The 21,423-nt window shown below is 41.4% G+C and overlaps 1 protein-coding gene across 4 annotated transcripts in view; it reads left to right on the forward strand.

The window, feature by feature from the left end:
* CAB39 (calcium binding protein 39) overlaps positions 1–21,423 on the forward strand; it is a 175,531-nt gene that overhangs the window by 79,913 nt on the left and 74,195 nt on the right. For all 4 annotated transcript variants that reach the window (XM_086944067.1, XM_086944065.1, XM_086944066.1 and 1 more), the window contains 4 exons: positions 3,416–3,580; positions 14,509–14,627; positions 17,305–17,473; positions 19,797–19,856. In XM_086944067.1, coding sequence (XP_086800193.1) covers positions 3,416–3,580; positions 14,509–14,627; positions 17,305–17,473; positions 19,797–19,856 — 513 coding nt within the window. The remainder of the gene's footprint in view (positions 1–3,415; positions 3,581–14,508; positions 14,628–17,304; positions 17,474–19,796; positions 19,857–21,423) is intronic.

Consider the following 21,423-nt stretch of genomic DNA (forward strand, 5'->3'; position numbering starts at 1 on the left):
TTGACCGCACATGGCAAACATTACTGCCTTTGCTAAGTGTAGTGGCATTGCTTGGCAGCGACCATCTTTCTGAAGAACCAGTCTCCCAGGCACATTCTGATGTTTGAGCTCCAGTTCTGTATTACCCCGATTGCTGCTTTCTCTAGCAGGTCGAATCTGCTGGGAACACGAGAGACTGTATGTGCAGTTAGATTCTCTGCTCCAGGATATCTAGCTCCTAGAATTGAACAGAAAATGGTCACTTCTGTTAACGAACCAGTGCTCAATGTGCACCACTTTTGAAGTTGTACAAACAAATTGCACTCGACTATGCTGCTGAATTTAATAACTTGTACACCCTTGCCAGGACCCATAAAACGACCTTCTGTCTTCTGTGGGAATGGTGGCAGGACACTAGTGTGTCCCAAAGTCAAAGAAAAATTCCCTTTGGGATTCCTCAATAGCATACCAGTATACTCAAGTCTCTCTCACACTTAACTCCTGTACAAACCATAGCAATCGCCAAGGGATAGTATATAAATGATTTATTTGCTAAATAAATGCCCAATAAAGATCAGTATTTTGTGTGTATATAAAAGATGTCGGTGCAAAGCATTAAATCACAAATCCACATTCATATAGTAATTACAATCTCATATTTTTTTTAATTCCTTGCTGTAAAGCACATTAAACAAGTCAATTTCTCGCAGTTGTCCAATTTAATCAGCATTAATTTCCAAGTCAGTTAAAAAGCATATTATATGCATACAAACATGTAAAATAACATCACATAAAAAATAAGACAAATTAATAAAACATGACCAAAACCAATGCGTTTTGATGGCAGTAATTGGTCCAAACCACCTTCTTCAGGCTTTCATAAAAATCATGTCCGGAAATCCCAACATCTACATTGAGAAAAATAATATATATATCTGTATGGATCTGACACTAATTAAAACAACTATATATACACACACATAGACAACTATATATACACACACACACACACACACACTCACTCACTCTACCCCATCAATAAAACACCCATATATTGTACCAATGGCTTTGCTGATATACCCGCGAACCTATGCACACATTCATCAATCTCATCTCTATATCCAAATTTACATATTAGCATTCATATTGGGAATAAATATCCACATATAGTTAGGAGATAAACAACATATGTCACGTAACCTCCCGTATTCCTTAGAGTAATGGACGACTGATTTTATATAAAAGGCCATTCTCATCCCATTCCCCCAAGGCAAAATTAATAAAGACCCACCGGAGTGCAACAGAGATGTGTTCTTGCTTCCCCAGTTTAAGGGCACCTTCACCTGTACTAACAAATTCTAGCTCCCCAGACAGAACTGGATCCAGATTAAGGAGGTTTACCTCTGAGCCTCACCATTTCCTCCTAGCCTCTTCCAACCCAGATCTCTGCTCCTATCACTCCATCAGCAAGGAAGACAGTAGAGCTGTATCCTTAAAAGCCTTCTCTGTACTATCTTTCTTGGGGGCGAGGAAGAAGGAATGTAGGACCTATCATGGGACACTGCTCCCTTGTACATGGCTTTACCCTACCCATGCAAAATAGGCCTCTTGGCTCATGCTGGAGATCACTTGTTGAGATTGAAGCTTCTGGAGTGTTTAGCTGGAATCTATCCGCTCATGATATTTTAAAATTATTTCCCACTGTGCATTGAACATCTATTTCGATCTCCTCAGTTTGAGTGTGTTTATTGGTTTGTTTGTAGAGATTACTCCTGCTTCTTACTTTCAATACCAACATATACTAACTTTCCTGTTCTGTCCAACTGATGACTGTGCAGTAGTAAGCATAATGTGTACTTTCCTAGCTCTATGGGCTGCTCTAAATGCAATATATTAATTCAAGACACGAAGCATACATGTGTTCAACCACTATGTTTAAGTTTTGTGATAGTCATGTGCAGCTCCAGTCCTTATGGTATACATTATAATTTTAAGGCAAGCAACAAAATTGAATTATTTTTACTCTCAATCTGTAACTTCAAGTTGTCCATTTTTGGGACATATTACACACATTTAAGTTTTCAAACCATAAGGATGACAGTTGTGCATCGTTTTTTAATAACCTAATCAACATGACCATTTTAGAGACAGTTTAAAACTGGATACTAAAGTTTTGATTCACCTTTATATTCGATTTATTCTGTTTGAGGTTTTTGGTGAGATGATAAATAAGCTTTTGCCTATTGGAACAAATAGTTGAAAGCAACATTTTATCACTGTTTTTAAAATGTGACATCTCTTTATGCAGTTTTCTAAGCCGACAGAATAAATCCATGAGAAACAAATATGTAACACTTCGGTACTGTCAAATTAATTTAAAAAGTCATGGCCACTTTTATAAGGTGAAGGCTTGAGTTGAGGAGAAATGTGTTTCCTATAAGCTTCAAAAATATTCTTTTGTTTTAGAATGTATTCTTTCTGTAAATGTTTCTCATTAAGTTGACCATTAATTAAGGTTCCAAGGTAGATAAGCACTCAAAGTAATTTTTTTAACTGTTTTCAGTCTGACTTTAGTGACTTCTTCTTTACCTTTGCAATTGGGGGTGGCCGATCTGTTATGCTGAGAAAAAATCTCGGCTATGTTGTAATTTAAATTGATAAATCTGTCTCGGTGAATAACCTGAGCAGGCTTATTTATGTCAAGCATAGCTTTGTGCATTGTCAACACCGTGCGATTTGTATCTTTTATGAATGCACCACGTTGAGAATAACAGTATTTTATTATCTTAGGTTAAGGTGAAAAATGTGGACTACATGTAATTGCATAAATCCAGGTTGCTTTTCCATCCTTGAAGAGCATTTGATGTTTCAGTTATTGACGTTTGAGTCAAACCTGCTCATTTTCCTTATGGAGCGCAGGTTAATAAAACGCTGTAATAAGAACTCTGATTAATGCTGCTTTATAACAATCTGCTATAGTTCGTGTGGCAAGATTCTCATTTGCAGATAATCTTTCTTATTGCTAATTTAAACCTCTTAAGGGGTAGGCAAGCCTATTTGTGGCATGCTAGTGTCTGAAAATGTCATTATGTGCTGGGTGTCAGGATTCTGTCTATCATTCTAATGCAGAGACCAGAACCCTGCCATTTTCGTATTAATCAATATGGCTTGTTTGCTCCCCAGATATGTTTATCCAATGTACCTAACAGTCATAGGGTCTTAAAAAATGCAACTTGCGCTGCTCTTTGAGTCCAGCGCAGACCATTCAAACAGCGGCATAACCTCTTGTTCATTTGATTATGGCCACCACCATTGCAAATGTAAGATGGAACTGGAGGGGAGACCCAATGCTCTGGTGAAATGATTAACAGTAGGCATGGAATTACTCTAATGGCTTTAGTGCATTCTGAATATTAGGTTTGTTCCTCATCCTCAGGCTACTGAAGAGGTATCCAAGAATTTGGTGGCCATGAAAGAGATCCTATATGGCACAAATGAGAAAGAACCACAGACGGAAGCCGTGGCACAGCTAGCTCAAGAACTATACAACAGTGGACTTCTGAGCACATTAGTGTCAGATTTGCAACTAATAGATTTTGAGGTAAGAAACCCAAACAAACAAACTTGGCAGTGTGAATGTTAGTTTCGACGTTGCCAAAGGCTGCACAAATTTTTATTTTTTATTTTGATGGGTTCAAGCATCTCTCTCGTTAGAATATGTCTTAGTTTTGATTGAGAGATCAAGAAGCTAGTGTATGGCATGTTAGTGCATTCACAATGTTCACACTTGGATTACAAACTGTATATTGATGTAAAAGGTTTCTGAGCAGTGGTGTTCTAACTTTCCTCACTTTAGCCAATGCTTTATATGAAAACCAGCATTGTCATGCATTGAAAGATAGGTTGTGTCTGTCCTCAGTGAGCCACACGCCAAGAACACAAAACTTTCAAAGCTAGTGACCTTGTTTGAGTAACATGAGCACCTCCTCAACCTAAGAATACCAGATTCCATTGGTCGTATGATAAATCAGTGGTACACCAACTATAACCCAGCATTTTAAGAAAATGTATGTTTGTAGTGGATCCCAAAACACTTCCTCAACTAAGAATCTCTTCCCTGTCATAAACAATTCCATTTTAGCTCTTTTAGCAAAGTAATACATTACATTAATAACCTACCGGGAAAGGGTTTTAATGCTACATGCGGTTGCATTTTCATTTTCTCCTATGTTAGGGAAAAATGAAAGGAAAGTGTTTATATAAACGTGTCATATTTATTTAGATGACTTTTGTCAAAGGGCCAAGAGCTCCCTCCCCCAAACACACCATTTCAGAATATATAAAAACTAATGGATGTAATGTATTAATTAATTTTTGGAGTTGCTTGTGTTTAGATCAGGAGGGGATCTGTCTTCACAATTCAGCCGGGACAGTTCCTATTGGAGCAAGACAGGCTGATTTACGTATGGCTGTTTTCTGCCTGATGTGAAAAGACCGTCGAAAAAGCGCACTGGGACGCGGCCTTAATTAATTACCAGTGACTGAGCTTAATTTAAGTATTCCTCCCTTCACCTTTTTGTATTCTTCAACCCTACCATTTCCTGCAGGGGTGGTAACTCCCTCAGTGGGGTTTTGTGATCTGATGAAGGAAGTTGAAATTAATCGTGCTCAAATTCTGTTGGCCCTTTTGTGGAGGACATTATATTTATGAAGATACCAGTAAAGAAAAACTGGTGTTACAGTTCTGTGTTGTGTGACTTACCCTTTTATTAATAAAAGTTAAGTGGTTATCAGAATGTTGTGAATATCTGTAAACTGGACTATTGGTGAGCCAGCCTTGGATATCAGAGTTATGGAAAAATGGCAATTATTTTTTAACTGTCCAAGCAACATCTTTAAAAATGCTTTTGAGACCAGGCCTGTGCTGCAGAATCACGATCCCCATTGTTCATGACAAGGTCAACTCGTCATAAGCACAGCTCAACCGTGCCTCATGACGAGTTGACCTTGTCATGAGCATGGAAGGGGTTAAATCTCGCCAGCGAGACTGCGCAGGTGCACAGTCTATGCTAGCCGAGACCTAAAAAGGGAGCAATGTCCCCAAGCAGCCAGGAAAAGCGCTATGCAGATAAGACAAAGAATGGCCCATAAAGTCGGGAAATGGCCTTCCAGGGAGAGCAAATGGCGTTTGCATGGCCAAAAGTTTAAGACGCCGGATAGGTGAACAGAACACGCCATGTGTAAAAGTTATTTTTATTGTTGCTTTATTGTCCAAAGCAGTTTAAATCTGACATTTACGAAGAAACGATAAATAAGAAAGCACCGGTTTATTAAATACATTTTATGAAGTAGTGGGGTTCCGCCCCAGACATTACGGGCTACTGCTTGAAAATGCAAGTTATACAAGTATGTAAAATGAACATTTTAAGTCCTTTTTTTTTTTTGTGTGTGTCCAAAGTGACCTATGGATTTTAACTGGAGCGCTCTATTGAGACAGCGTTACCCTTGCTCGGCTTTTCAGGACAACCAGGTTTGTCACCTGGCTTTGATGGAATGAACGTGAGATTGATCCTGAGCTGCTTGTATTCGTGTTTTCCTTTCTTGATTGTTTTGCTTTAAAGGCATGGCGCTTTACCTCAAGGCTGCAATTTCCTAGTAACAGTGTGCTTGTGCCTTTTCGGCCACGAGAGTTCATCTTTGGTTCTTTGAAATAAAAATGTGCTTTCAGTGGGAGAAACAGTGCTTTTTTAAGATATCACTGGATATATCATAAGAAGCGTAGTTATAAAATATATTATTTCTCACACGAGTTCCTAAAGGAAAACTTTTACTTGTAAAGTTGACATTGAGAAGCGACCTAAAATAATCATTCTAGCTACTGAAAACAGCAGTTTTTTATGTTTTTATAAAACTTAAGAACAGAAAACAAACTATACGTAAAGGTCGATAATGTTTTAGTAAATGTAAGGACGCAATGACCACAACGTTCGATTTTAGCGTGAGAACTTCGCTCCGAAGGCAAAAGTATATGAAGTTAAGACAACACAAATGCCTTCAACCTCATGCCTGTTACCGCTATGTGCTGCACATCTGGACTCTGTGTTCCACTGACATAGAAACAACTAAACAGATTTTGCATGTAACGGGGATCAAACTCCAATGAGAGTACAATAAAGTTGAAGGAGATATTGAGTAAACCCCAGCACATTGTCAATAATTGCATATGAAAACAAACCATAACTTGCGCAACAGTAAATGAAAATACAATGAACAGGGATCTTTAAATAAATGATTGTTTTCTCCAAATGACTTTATTCGCTATCTGGGAAATAGTTTCCTTTCTTTCTCGTAAAGTAATCCTTGACATAGATTACAGCACAGCGAGGAAGGAAACGTTGGAAGGGCCACTCAAATCTGCTCAATCCATTATTTTGTATAGTACTGTGCACATGTTAGACTCGGAAAGTGTCGACTGTGATCCCAGCTGAAACCAGCAGTCACTTGTTTTTAAGGGAAAGCGAGGCAAAAAACATTGACGCCAAGAAATGAAGATATTGTACCAAAAGTTTGGGGGTTCGTCTTACAATAGAACACAACTTCACAACATTAACAAACACGCATTGGCATAGTCAATAGGTCTCGCTTTTAGGAACTTATAAGTATTTAGTTATGCAGCACAATATCCTTGGTGCAACATCAACTGTTGCATGGCTAAACACTTATAATGTCCCAAAGGTAAGACCTGTTGGCTATGCCAATGCTTGTTGATTGTGGTTTTGGCTGTTGGTAAGCCGTGTTGGCCCTGAGATTAGACCTTCTGTGTATTCTTTTTGGCTGATTGGCAAGCTGTCTGCGGTTCCTCCAAAGGTCTTTTTTGTTTGTCCTCTGCTGTGATAGGCAGAGGGCTTCACGAACGCCCCACCCGAAAGCGGCGGAGATACTCCATGAGATAATAGATGACCTCTTCCTAATTGATTCCTGGAGAGCCACTCACCCTACGGCTAAGGAGGGAATGTGCATCACGCATCATAGAAATGCGTGGTCAGACTGGACTTTTGGCTGCTCTCCAGAGACCTGCATGCATGGCTGACAGATGCCACACACCTTTCCCGTAACCTATCGGATCACGCACCCACCCAGATAAAACTACGCCTACCCCCGGCGTACACGCAACCCTTCTCTTGGAGATTCCCATCGGGTGCTCTACGAGACCTAGTTTTCCGAGAGGAGCTCCGTGAAAGGATTGAGGGGTACTTTGCAATAAAGGAGGGGTCGGTTGATTCGGCAGGTGTTCTCTGGGAAGCCTTTAAGCCTGTAATTAGAGGAGACTGCATAGCAATAAAAACTGGGGTACTTAGGGACATCCGCACCACGCTGAGCAGACTGGAGCGTGATATTGGGGAGCTGAAACGACTGCAGATGCGAACTTAGTCACAGGCAACAGCAGCTACAATAAGAACTAAACTCTCAGAATTCCAGGAAGAGGCTGAGAGAGAGACCGCTTATTTGCATAAATATGCACAGGCCAGGCGATATGGAGAGAGCGATAGACCCGCCATGACGTTGGCAGGCTTGCTTTGCACACCCAGAGGTGCCAGTTGTATATCGAAGCTCCATACCGAGGGTGGAGCTGTGCTTCACACTCCGCCTGATATTTTAGAAGAATGTGCACACTATTATTCCACATTATATACCTCCCAAAAGACCCCGTCGCAGGCAGATATAACTGACTACTTAGACGAAATAGCGCTGGCATGGTTTAATAACAGTTGAGGACGTAAAACAAGTGATAAGTGGCATGCCGGGAGACAAGGCCCCTGGGGCGGATGGACTGACTGCCTTTTATAAGGAATATGTTGATATTTTGGCCCCCAGATTGCTGCAGGTGTACATGGAAGCCATGGAGACAGGGGTTCTGCCGCCTACGCTGCGCGAAGCAACTATAATTGCTATTTTGAAGCCGGGAAAAGACACTGCCAGGGCAGACTCGTACCGCCCTCTGTCTCTGTTCAACTTGGATGCTAAGATATATGCCAAATTAATAGCAAACAGATTACAGCCCATGATACTGCAGATAGCCCTGACAGATCAATCCGGTTTTATACCATGCCGTTCCACTGCCCACAACCTGCGTACCATTTTTGGCGTAATACATTATTTGGCACCCCATGTGCAGGCCACGGCTGCCCTACTTGACGCCACAAAGGCATTCGACTGCTTGGAGTGGACATTTCTATTTACCCTGCTTACAGGACTGGGTTTTAGCCCACTATTTCTTAGACGGATCCAGGTCCTGTATACGGACCCAGTGGCTTGAGTACGCATGAATGGGCACATATCCCAACCCTTCTCCATAACCAGGGGTACGAGACGGGATTGCCCATTATCTCCCCTATTATTCGCAATTGCCACGGAGCCGCTTGCGGTGAAACTCCGCCAACAATATGCTGGCAAGAGCATAGGATTCACGAGGGGCATAATTGTCTCAATGTACGCAGATGATATGACTATTTATCTGATCAACCCCTGTGATAACTTTGATATTCTAATGCGGGAGTTTATACGATATGGGGGACTAACGGGCATTCAGATTAATTGGCAGAAGTCCCCGATGATACTACTAACTGATGGCACTGCTTCCTTCATGTCAGAATTCCCGATCCGGTGGGCAGATGGGGAGGTGCGTTACCTGGGCATATATATTAGTAGAACGATACAGGAATTGTGGACGGCGAATAACGGCAGAGTGATGGATTGGGTGGAGAGCAAGATCTTGAGGTGGAAAAGTCCCCCGCTGTCCTTGACGGGGCGCATTGCCATTGTGAAGATGGTAATCCTTCAGAAATTTGTCTACCTGTTTGTTAACATCCCCATGCCGCTCAATGCAAATTTTTTTTAAGCGCTTGCGCACCAATATACTTGAGTTGATATGGGCGGGTAAACAGCCCAGAGTTTTGTGGAAAGTATTGACATTGCCCTTTTCACAGGGTGGTCTGGGAGCCCCAGATTTTGAATTATATGCCTACAGCGGGCAGGCGCAATTTCTGTACTTCTGGAAGCTTCGTTTCAGCCACACGTGGCAATAGAAATTGATAGAATTGCACCGCTCCCACTCAATACGGCTGTATTCCAACCTTACAAGTAAGTACTTAGGTTTGGTAGTTGGTTTTCTGGGGTTTGAACCAGGGTCAAGGATACTCTCTCAAAGCACCCTCAGCGGCACTAGGGTGGCCGGGTGTTGAGTGCTGAGGCCCAATGTTCTCATATGGGGGTTAGGGGGCCTCAAGTTGGTGGCTGCTCACAAGCAGGTGCAGAGTGGTGCTTAGCTGATTTGGCCGGAGCTAGAGTCTGTGAGTGAGCAAATCCGGTGCTCACCGGAGAGAGTCTGGTTTGGGAAGGCAGGGCAGGTCCTCTGGTCTCTTGGGGACTGCTGGCTGCAGGACACTCAGGGATTTTGCTGTAGTTGGTCGAAGTCAGGACAGGCCGGTAGGGCTGGGGCCAAGTCAGTTGGTGTCGTCCTCCTCCTCCTCTTCAGCGCGGTTCTTAGGTCCTTCTTCTCGTTTCTTCTTGTCTGAGGAGGCATGGCTCAGGATTGCCCTAAATACAAAATTTAGGGGTATTACAGGTATATAGCCGTACGGTGCCCTGTATTAGTTGGTTTAGAAAAAGGAATTGACCAGTAAATGTAATTGTCTGTTAGAAGGTACTGTTAATTCGTCCCGATGTAGCAAATGATGAATATGGGTCCCTTCCTTGGGGTGGGTATACAGCTTATTATGCCTTCCTCCAGTGGGAAGTGGGCATAAGCCTCACTCGGGTTGGCTGGTTCCCACCACCTTCAGATGGCAGGGACTGAGAGTTGTGCTTCACCTAGACCTCCCCACCTGAGGGGTGGGGTTGGCAATGGTGGGCACACCTCTCCTACTAATTTGGTTCTCCTACCGATTCTCCCGCCAAAAGTGTGGGTCAGAACCGGTGGGGTCAGTTGCTGGGTGCAGAAAGTGTCTGGAGTAGCTTACAAAGGCCGCAGGCCTTTGAAGCTTCCCATTCATGGACCCTGCCCATCATGGGGGAGGAGGCGGCACCTCAGCCCAGGATGTGCTTTGTTTCAGGACCCTGAGAGTGGCAGGCCCTCGACCCAGGGGTCAGAAACGTGTCACGGTGGCAGCTGGAGAGCAGTCACTCAGCCAGGACACTAGAGTTAAGTCGGTTTCAGGGGGCATCTGTAAGACGCCCTCTGTGTGCATTTTTCATTAAATCCCACAATGGCATCAGTGTGGGTTTAATGTGCTGAGAAATTTGATGCCAAATTTCCCAGTTTTCAGTAAAGCCATTCTGGCTGTGGAGTTCTAAATGACAAGCTCCCAAACCATATACTCGTTATGGCATTACTGCACTTACAATGTCTAAGAATTGACTTAGACACTGCAGGGTTAAAGGGCTCATGCACCTGTACCTTCACCACTGATATAGTGCACCCAGCTAAAAGGATGGCTTACCTATGCAAGGGCAGTGAATTCTAGGCATGGCACACATCAACCCTTAACTTTGTTCTGCACCAAAACAAGCAGCCTGCATTGTGTGTGTGTGTGTAGGTGTGTGTAGGTGTGTAGGTGTTAAGGTACAGGGACTCTAAGGGTGGCACTATGAGTGCTGCTGCCCTTTGAGGTCTTCCCTGGTCACAGTGCCCTTAGTACCTGTGTTACCCTTTACAAGGGACCTGCCAGAGTTGCCTATTGAGTTTTGCAACAGTAGAGTTTGAGGAAAAAACATAGGCCCTGGGTACCTGGTTGGCACAAACCCAGGGCACACAAAGTACATCAGCATTAGGCAAAAAGGGGGGAACTTTCCTACAAACCCACTATTAAAAGATAACATTTAAAAAAAAAAAAAAAGTAAGTTCTTCAAGGAAGTAATGTGACCCTGAAAGAAATTAATTCCATCTTAAAAGAACAGCGACACAGCAGAATGACAGGTGGCAAACATAGGGAATTGTGCAACAGCAAAAATATGTCCAGGGCCAACACCTTGTCAAAAGACAACTAGAATAGTATGCCCTCAGAAATCGCTCATGTAAGCACCACAGACAACTGTACGGTACATGATACTCCAAGTGTACTGAATTGATTGAAGTAATATTTTAAACAGCTGTAAGTCCCATTAAAATCTCGATTCAGAGTCAAATATAGCAACTTTGGGCTTACTATGGCATGGCTGGAGGAAAGTGATCAAGAACTTCGAACTCTAACCACTACAGAGGTAGTTGTGAAAAAGGCAATCAGCATCCCAAATTAACAAGCACCAGATTGAAGGCTGGGCGGTAAAAATGTTGACTACATTGTTTTTGGCCTAGTAACAGGCACAGTTTGACTGAGTTCTTCCCCTATCCCTGCCGCAAGTCATTATAAGCACCGTTTTTTAAACCGGGGACACTGGTGAGAGACTGGCTTCTATAGGGCCATATAGTTCCTGACCGCAGATACAAAAATCTTGGCCAAAATCATAGCAGATAATTTGCTGTTGATGGGATGGTCCTGGTTGCACTGGGATCATGTGGGGTTTGTTGGATCCAGACCAGTATGCCACAGCTGTTTTCTTTGCTGTGGAGAAGACTTTTGAGTTGCTTGAATATGGATTTGTTGACAGATGGGCTTAAAAAATGCTTATGGGGCCTGATGTTTTTACTTGCATATATAGCCCTATTTTTTCCCCACCCCAGGCATAACCCTCAATATAGCAGCCTCAGAACCAATACCCAGTAAACGATGCACAAGACAGTTCCTCTTCTCCCCCTTTTATATGCGTTAGTTGTGGAACCGTATGCATGTGTAATCCAAACAGGAGATTGGTAATATCATAGATGTAGATGATACTTTATTGTATATAAAAGGCATGGTGAAAATCCTTTCACCCATAATGTCTTAATCATGTAACATGGTGGGGTCTCCAGATTTAGAATAAACCCGGGCAAATCTCTAATTTGGACTGTGAAATAAAACGTGCCCCAAATACAGTTGTGTGAAGGATGGGATTCGTTTTTGACCATTAAAGTGCACCGGAACTTACTAGTGGTACAGTTATGGCATTTCAATAGACTAGCTGGCTGCTAGGATTGATAGACTGTACAAACACATGTTAACCCTGGTGTGCAGAATTCCTATAATGAAAATGATAGTCCTACCAAGGCTAATGTATCATTACATTATTAAACAATTTGCTTCACTAGAGCATTCTTCAGTACTCGGAGATCAAAAATGATTAGATTTACTTGGGTAGATAGACTGCCAAGAAGCCTGGCAATGGGAATATGGTAGAAAAAGGATTTAAATGTAGATTGCTGCAGACAGGGTCCTGTTCCTCTGGGTGGCAATGCTGCTTTAAAGAAGGGGACCTGCAGAAATGGATCCATGTGGACTGCTGTTGTAAAGAGGGAAAGGGTGAGTGTGCTCCCCAAATCCTTGGTTTCCACCGACCTGTAGACGACTGTATCAACACAGCGTTCAGCTTGTGGAAAAGCCAACCTGTACTACGGACAACAGTGTAGCTCCTCTGTACCGCCCTATGGCAGCTGTTTTTCCCTGACCGCGAGCCCAGCAGCCTGCAGTTTGCTGGCTGCGTCAGCGGTTCAGCCTCATTCTTTGCAAAGGCAATCGGAACATCTCTTAATATGTCTGTCGGACCGCCAAGCTCGCGGCAGTTGGCCAAGGATACAGCAGTCTAAGGACCACTAAACTCGTAATAAGGCCCTTAATGTATTTGCAACCTGTTCATGGAAGGAGAGTACCAAGATCTTGTATGGTTAATGGGCAGCTGCTGCAAAGGCAATTTTCTGTATTACAGATTGCAAAATACCCTAAAGTACACCCCACCACCACCCCCAGTTTCCAGGTACGAATGCAAATATGACTGCCCTTGCACTAATGTTAAAAATTCCTAACCCAGTCAGTCCAATAAACGCAATTGTATAAACTGGTCGCACCTCTGAGATCACCCCCGTGTACGGCTATGCTGAACTGGGAAATGGACCTAGCCTTAGAGATATTGTGCAAAAACTAATTTTTAATGTATATTAAAAGGTTTTACAATACAACTGTTGGCTACATAAAGACGGACTAGATGAATCGAGGTGTGTCCCTGGTGCAGAACAGACACAGCAGGCTTTCTCCACCTGGTTTGGGAGTGTCATGGAATAGGTGTTCTGAATGTCTGTCTTTGAGGGTATGGTACAAATGATTCATCATGAGATCACTCGCACTCCAGTGTCTGCATTGCTCGGATATGTAAAAGACATGTATGCTCAAGTCAGATGTTACACAGCATTACCTTTGCTTCTAGGAAAAAATGTAGGGTAGCAATGGGCTGGTGCAGAGAGAGGCCTGCTTCCTAAACTCAAATAATTGGTAAATTACTTGACGTATTACATTACCACTATGGATAGAGATATACGGATGGATGGATGGATATCAAATCTCCTCAGTAAGTGTGCCCCCACCTTACATTGCACCTATATCAGAAGAGGAAACTCATCTGCAAAACATGAATGGTGGTTAATATAATGTTGTAAAGTGAGTCCCTTTTGTCATGATTATGCCTGTAAACAATACCCTGTAGGCTGTGATGCTCACTAAATGTAAACTATGCCTGATTTAATGTCATTACAGTATACAAAAAAGTGATGGATGGAATTAATCTCAGCCACTTGTAATTACTCGTGCCACATCCTAATCCTTTCTTATTTTGCACACAATGTCACCTCAGTTTGGACTCTGCTATATGCAAATCAGCCTTGGCTCTGCTCCAATTGGAACAGTCAAGCCCGAACTGCCAGGCCCGACATCCCTGAACGGAAACACAAGCAACCCAGGACCAGTTTCACCCTAGTAATGGGCTCATCAGCTTGGTACAGCTGACACAATGTGCATGGGACCCACGTCTGGGCATAAATGTCCCACTTAGGGTGACACACTACAGTATAAACAAGTGATGGGTGGAATGCTTGACTTAATCTCAGCCACTGGTAGTTACTCAGGGGGGCCACATCTCAATCGGTATTTTTTTTCTATACTTTAGTGATTTAATTTCATGAGTGTTTCTCATTTAGAAAGTATAAATAAAGGTTAAAAAATTGCGAATTTTTCTGAACTCTCAAACGTTAGTCCGAAGACATGACTTTGCACAACTTAGCTACTCTGAAATCACTCGGAGAAAAGTGCATGTCAACCAGCTAAAGAGATCACCAATGTAAATTAAGCTATGCAGAATGCATTGGTTGGGATTGTGAATAGTGATGCATATAGCTAAAAAATATCGAGGATAGGGTAGTTTTATAGATTTGTACAGCGCCCATAATTGGAGTTCTTTCTTATATACCCTACAAACTTCTTAGCATAATAAATTTAAGGTAAACACCATTTAGATTCATTTTGGTATTTATTCTTTGATCATGTTTTGAAAATCAAAGAACTGTTTATTTGTATTTTCATCTTTTGATGTGCAATAAGTTATTTATCAAGCATTTTATTCTACCAGGGCAAAAAGGATGTAGCTCAGATCTTCAACAACATTTTAAGACGCCAGATTGGAACAAGAACTCCGACTGTGGAATATATCTGTACTCAGCAAAATATACTGTTCATGTTGTTAAAAGGGTATGTAGTAATTTTAGTAATTGTCATTTCTTTCCTTATGTTTAACACCATTAGACCAGAAGAAGTTTTGGTCCGTCTGCAGCCAAAAGTGTAATCCTGACAAGCTAAATTCAGAAAACAGTGTTTAATGTATTTCGGAGGAAAAATATGTAGCGCTCATTCAAGCACACTGACTAGGGGACTTATGAGGGGCAAAGGGACAGCAGTGTTCTAGAGCAGACAATGATACAAAAAAAATTGTATGCATTTTTACAGAGGAAGATTGTTGTGTAGAGGAGCTCACATTCTCCTTTCTAATTCTAGCACACATGTTCATGATACAACCTAGAGCTCAGGTGCCGGCGAAATATGAAACATTGGTTTCCCTTGTCGAGTTTGAAAAGTGTCTTTATATTGGGATCTATTGAAATACTAGGATGTGCTTTTTTCTGATATACTCAAGAATTTTGGTACCTTGTCACAGAATAGATATGCCAAGTGGAGTAAGTCTGAGTTAATTGTAGCTCTACTTGTGCCCATTATCCAAGCATCTGTTTTGTAGCACAAATCTTTTCTGGATTCCCATGCTGTGCATTATTCCGCCATCTAGTGGTTGGGTCTGGATTGTTGAATTTTTTTTTGGGGGGGGGGGGGGGGGGGTCGACATACCTACCTCCTTTTGGTGTCCTCCTGTGACCTCGACGTGCTTCCTCTGGGAAGCTCCCACCTTTGGTCACCATCTTCAGATTCTTTTTTTCCGCCATTGGGTCTGGATCGATACGGAAGAAGCTCCAGAGATTTTGAGAGAAGAATCAACGAAAATAAGTGAAACTTATACAAAACAGCGACAAAACCTGTGTTGACGTACCAGACTACTACCCGACGAGCCAGAGTGCGCTGAAAAGTATGGAACTTAGACCCTGAGAATGCACATGCAGGGGGCTCCCTGTGCGCGGTAATGGACAAGACACCCTTTAAATTGTGTAAGAATTGTCATCATAAATACGCTCAAAGATCAGCATCTGGTCTGCAAACTTTGCCTGCCACTTACTCGCTGAAGTGAAGATTGCAAATCATGCTTGGCCGTCACCCCAAAGGCCTTGAGGGTGCGAGAGAGACAGAGAAGGGTCAACTGCAACATGCAGGGCCAAGGGCAAGCACTGTCTCTTCGAGATCTGAGCCTGTCCAGAGAAGCGGAGGACATAATCGAGGGCCCTGAAGTCGGCAAGGACACAGACGTCTCAGTCGTAGAGGACGAGAAGAAGACTTCGTAGGAGGTGTAAGAGAAGCTTCGACCTCAAAGACAATAGGAGACATGAAAACAGTTGATGAGCGCGGCCGCATCCAAAGAGAAACAATCTGTCTGATCCTTCGACAAGGACTGTCATGGCGAAACATCTTGAAAAATCAAAGACGTTGAAAGACTGTCACGAAAAAGACACCTCGACTTCAAAACAAGAGATGTCGAAACAGCTTTCGACGACAGTGTAAACGTCGAGCACGAAGAGAGAGGCTGAGGGTCTCGACGGGGGAACACATGCGTCGGAAATCGAGAAAAAGAGGCTAGAAGCTGAAATGGCGTATATTTTGCAACGCAAAAAATTATTCACCAACCTCTTGAAGCAATTCAAGATACTGCCGAAACCATTGACTGAAGTGGAGAAACCGGTCGAGGAAATGCAGATGCCAACAACCCCCAAACCACTCGACAAAGAAGAAGAGGAATTTTTCAAGGATGAAGGAGACAATGAGGCATTAACTTATGTAGGCTCAGCGATCTCAAAGGCTCAAGACCTACAATGCCAGGATCTCTACGCCGAATCACCAGAAGCAGCTATGGACACGTATCCTTTGAGGCCTTCACAACCAGATGACTTTGGGATGTACAACCAAGTCATAAAAAGGGCAGCAGACACATATGTAGTGCAACTACAAGAAGAAAAACCACATTCATGTTTTCTACTAGAGGCTTTACTGCCGACTAGGCTGGGCCCAGTTCTCACCTACAGGCCGACAAAGTAATATCTACAGGCAATTTTGTTGTGTGTATGAAGGGCGTGGATTTTCGTTCCTTAAGGGAGAAGCAAAGACCTGAATAATATATGGTTTTCACCAAAGCAGCATTGTAGAAAGGTGATATAATAATGTCACTATCTTTATCACGTACAGTTAGGTTTCCTAAAGAAAATCCTACGCTCCGTCCTGGGCAGCTGTGGCACAGAGCAGTCTGACTTAAAGCAACTAGTGTGGCATTTAAAAGTGCCAAAGGAATGGGTACACAAATGCAACACAATAAAAATACAACACCAATGTATAAAAATAGTGTATATTTTCATCTCGAGTTGGATACCACAACAAAAAATCTATTGCGGGAATCCCCAGATATGATTTTTCAAAGGTAAGTATATTCTTTTTAAAAGATGCAATAAATTGTTGCAATACTTTGAGTAGTTCCTAACCACGTGGCTAGTAAGGATTTTCCTTTCGGCTTGGCCTCAATGGGTTGTGATAGGAATTTCTTTTAAAAAAAAATTTACTTGTTTAACGTATTCCTATTTGTCTTTTATTGTGAAGACAAGTCACAAATTTCATAGATTAGCTGCATGTTTTTTTCTTTGATAATTAATGGGAGCTGAGAATTTTGTATTAACTATACCTAGTTATGTAATTTTGTAACAATTTTTGTTTTACTTTATAGCTATGAATCTCCAGAAATCGCTCTGAATTGTGGTATAATGTTAAGAGAATGCATACGACATGAACCACTGGCTAAAATTATATTGTGGTCCGAACAGTTCTACGATTTCTTTAGATATGTGGAAATGTCAACATTTGATATTGCTTCAGATGCATTTGCTACCTTCAAGGTAATTTATTATCATTAACATTTTGTCTTGGATGATTTAAGCCTCAAGCAGAGAGTGGAATTGAGCTCACATTAACCATGCTAGTTCACCAGAAAGTGCTAGTTTTTAAGGCAAACCTGGGATAGAGGACTAAGAGAAATTGCAGAAAGTTCTAAATCCGAGGTTTGCTCTGTAAGCATGTCGACAATATCTGTGTCATTGTATCGTAGAAGCACAATAGTCCTCTTTTGCAGTTGAACCCAGCATCAATGAGTGCGTTTTATTTTGTTACGAGCTTGTTTTGTCACCAAATGACTATTTTTTTCGACTGTTGATGCCATAAAAGACACCATTATGATTAAGGCAGGAGGCCGCATTCCATAGGCTGGCTTTGTAATTCTAGCCGTCTGGCTCACTTAGATTGCTTTAAATTGACAACACCGTACCATCAATTGCAAACAGTACATAAAGTGCAAATTTATTTTTATCTTTTTACTCGGAATTGGAAGTGGCATCTAGTGAGATTTGAGTGATTTTTTTGTTGTTTTTTTAGTTTCCCAATCCCATAAATAACCACTGTCTAATTATTAAACCTCTCATGTAGAATGTCTAGTTAAGCTCCTAAATTTTAATCACAATTGCAAATTCTAAACAAAACCATTAAAAAGTTCTAAAACGTATTCTCATTCCTTGTGAATTTGGTCTTTAAGACAGCAGTCGTTTTTTTCTGTGCTAAATTGAACATGATTGCGTCTCTCAGTGACAAAATGCAGAGGTCCTTGTTAAAATTTGAATTGAGTAGGGGAAACGAGAAAAACTAAAATATTTGTACCAAGTGTCTGCACTAATCAAAAGCATGCCCATGATTAATGATTTTCGAAGGATGAAATACCAGCCATTCAAGAATTTAAATCAGCTTTGTACTGAGGCCACTGCAAAAGATGCATTAGCCCACTATGTTGAAATTATCTTTGTGCTTTGCTGGTTAAATGCACACAAACAAGGTTTTACTTTATTGGGACAATTTTATTTCTATTAACCCATCTGTTCTGTAGATTATGTTGACAGTGCTTGGGTTTTTGATGGTGCTAAACCTATCTTTTCAGGGAAAAAACTTCTCAAATTGGTAATATTGTTTTGAAAATGAATGGTAGGTCATGGAAGTGTGAAGGTTCTATCTGAGACAAGGGTTGTAGATACTTTATTGGCACTGTGAAGGAGAATACAATTATTTGTCAAGTACAACGTAAAAGTAGAGCCATTGTATAACACCAGAAATCCAAATGATATAAAAGCAGTTTCGAGCTAATTCAAACGTGTGTGTGTGTGTGTGTGTGTGTGTGTGTGTGTGTGTGTGTGTGTGTGTGTGTGTGTGTGTGTGTGTGTGTGTGTGTGTGTGTGTGTGTGTGTGTGTGTGTGATATTTCAGTTCACCAAGTTCAATAAGACCAAACTAAAGATGTGTATCTACAAAATTTAGCAAAACTGTTACAAGTTACATACATTTCCTTACTATTCTATGACCACGTCATGGGGGGGTTTAGCATACCTAACCTTTGTGGTTGAGAGGTTCTAACCAAGACGAGTGAAGTGCAATAGAGGACCAAACCAAGCTGCAGGGTTCACCAAATAGTGTAAAAAAAATATTAAAGGGACATAATGGAGGACGTTCCGCAGCAGAATTATTTGGATATTTTATCATTTTAAAACACATTAATTCTGTCTTGTCAAACCTTTTCCTGCATTAATACGAGTTTAACACCTGAATGCCGCATTAGTCATTTGAAATGTGGTTTGCTTTTTCATAGTATTTTACTAACTTCTGTTTAAACAAACATTTTTTGAAATCCAAACATCCTGCTGCAAATGGATATCAACAAATTACAAAAGTCCCTGATCATGCTGTAAATGCTGCGGCCTCAGAATTGCATAATTCCTGTGGCCTTGGCTGTAACTTATCCATAACAAAATATGCAGAGCTGCAGCTTTCATTAAAATGTGTTCTGGATGTCTTCCATCTCAAAAGAAATTAGAAGATTTAGAAACCAATGCATATTTAAATCTGTATTCTTTCTTAAGTATGTTTATAGAAGAAACTGCGTATAATAGAGAACAAAAGTTAGCAAATAAGTTAGCTGTTGAAATGAAAGGTAGCCAACTTACTTGCTCACCCACTAGCAGTGCACTGTGATTTTGTTAGTGTGCAGAAAGGTAAAATCTACTCTTAATACTTTGGTTGGAAAGAGTTGTATACGTTAATGCCAGTTGATAATTCAGTTACACTTATATCTTTCAAATGAAATGACTGTGCATGGCGGGCCTTTAATTAAAACTCTATTTTTCAGGATCTGCTGACGAGGCACAAATTGCTAAGTGCGGAGTTTTTGGAGCAGCATTATGATCGGGTGAGTAAAAGGTTTCCTCTTTCATTTTAAGTTATGCAATTTATACCTTGTCTACACTGGAGAAACTGTAGTGGTGCAAGCCTCTCCAATATTGATTACATTTGGCAGCTAAGCATTGCGTGCGTTGTGTGCCTGTTTTATGGCATCATGACTAATTTTGATGTATTTGAACAAAGTTGTATAAGTGCTTCTCTTTAAAACATGCAGTTGATTAAAGAGTAGTCTGAGATACATCCTGTAGCCTTTTTTTCTAAGTTCATAATGTATGAAAATGGGGTTATAAAAACCAAACATCATCTTCACGATTTTTCGATGTATTCATGGCTTTTTAAAATGAAAAACATTGGATCCATCCTAACAAATAAGATACTTGGGTAGTGGAAGAGAGAAATAAGTTGTGTCCTATTCTTAAATACAAAAACTGGTCTTGACCTAAAGGCATATTAGATATTTGAGAGGTCATCTCACCCATACCGTATCCCGGAATGCTTCATTATAGGTGGCCTGGAGTAGGACTGTCGTGTTCTAATCTAGGACCCCGATCAATACTGTGACCTTATGCCCCTATTCGGCTATAATCCACTTATACCCCTATAATGGCATAAACGATCAAGAGCGATATTTCAGAAACTCGTGTCTGGCCTAACACGATTAGAGCCACATTTCAGAATCTCTTCCTCTGCAGTTCATTAGAGCAAATGACACAGCAGAAGCCACTATCTAAGATTCCTAGATTACACTCAGAGTTCTTCAACAAGATAAAACTCAGCAACCTGGGAAAGCCCCGCTTGCTATGTTTTGATTAGTAATAGAACTCTAATGAGCACTGAGAGACGATCACTTCCTAGTGACATCTTTATTGACATCTTATGTCCAAAAACTTACGTCAAACCAGGCACCTTTCAGGTATAAATATTACCAACGTTGCCTTAAGCAAACGCTGCCTCAACGACATCGATGAATAGCGATGGTGTGGTGAACATAGGAGCAGAACAGCTGTCCCCTTACAGAGCCCAGCAGATGCAAGCTGCCCACGGACGCTGCCCCTCCTCCTCCTCGACGCGCTGAGAGAGACGCTGACTTTTCTCCTGCCGAGAAAATCCAGCTCCGGCTTTTCCAGCCTACTCTTGCGAGTGACTGGGATATCGAGTCCTGGAAGGAGATACAAGACCTCCAACATTCTATTTCAGAGGTATGGTGTTGACTAAACCCTTAGAGAGAATTCTTGAAGCAAACCTTGGCAAAACCAACTTAACTAAAACTACTACTTACTTACTCCCACGTATTAGGCTTAGGTCAGGTACACAGGGGTAGGCGTAGTTAGAAGCACCAGTTGAGTACGTTAGCTGAATGTATATATGAATGTATATATTTTATTCATTTTAACCATTGTATGGCTAAGAAACCATGTCGATGCTTTTACAGTATTATTTCGCAATCCTCATTTTACTGTACGCACTTTCTATATTAACTAGTCTTGCAATTGTGGCAATTCATTTCTCTTGCATGAGAAGAAAGACTGTTCAATAAATAATACTTTTTATTGAAAGCGCCCGTCTCTCTATTC

The sequence above is a fragment of the Lissotriton vulgaris genome, chromosome 11 (assembly GCF_964263255.1).
Source record: "Lissotriton vulgaris chromosome 11, aLisVul1.2, whole genome shotgun sequence".
Classification (NCBI taxonomy): domain Eukaryota; kingdom Metazoa; phylum Chordata; class Amphibia; order Caudata; family Salamandridae; genus Lissotriton; species Lissotriton vulgaris.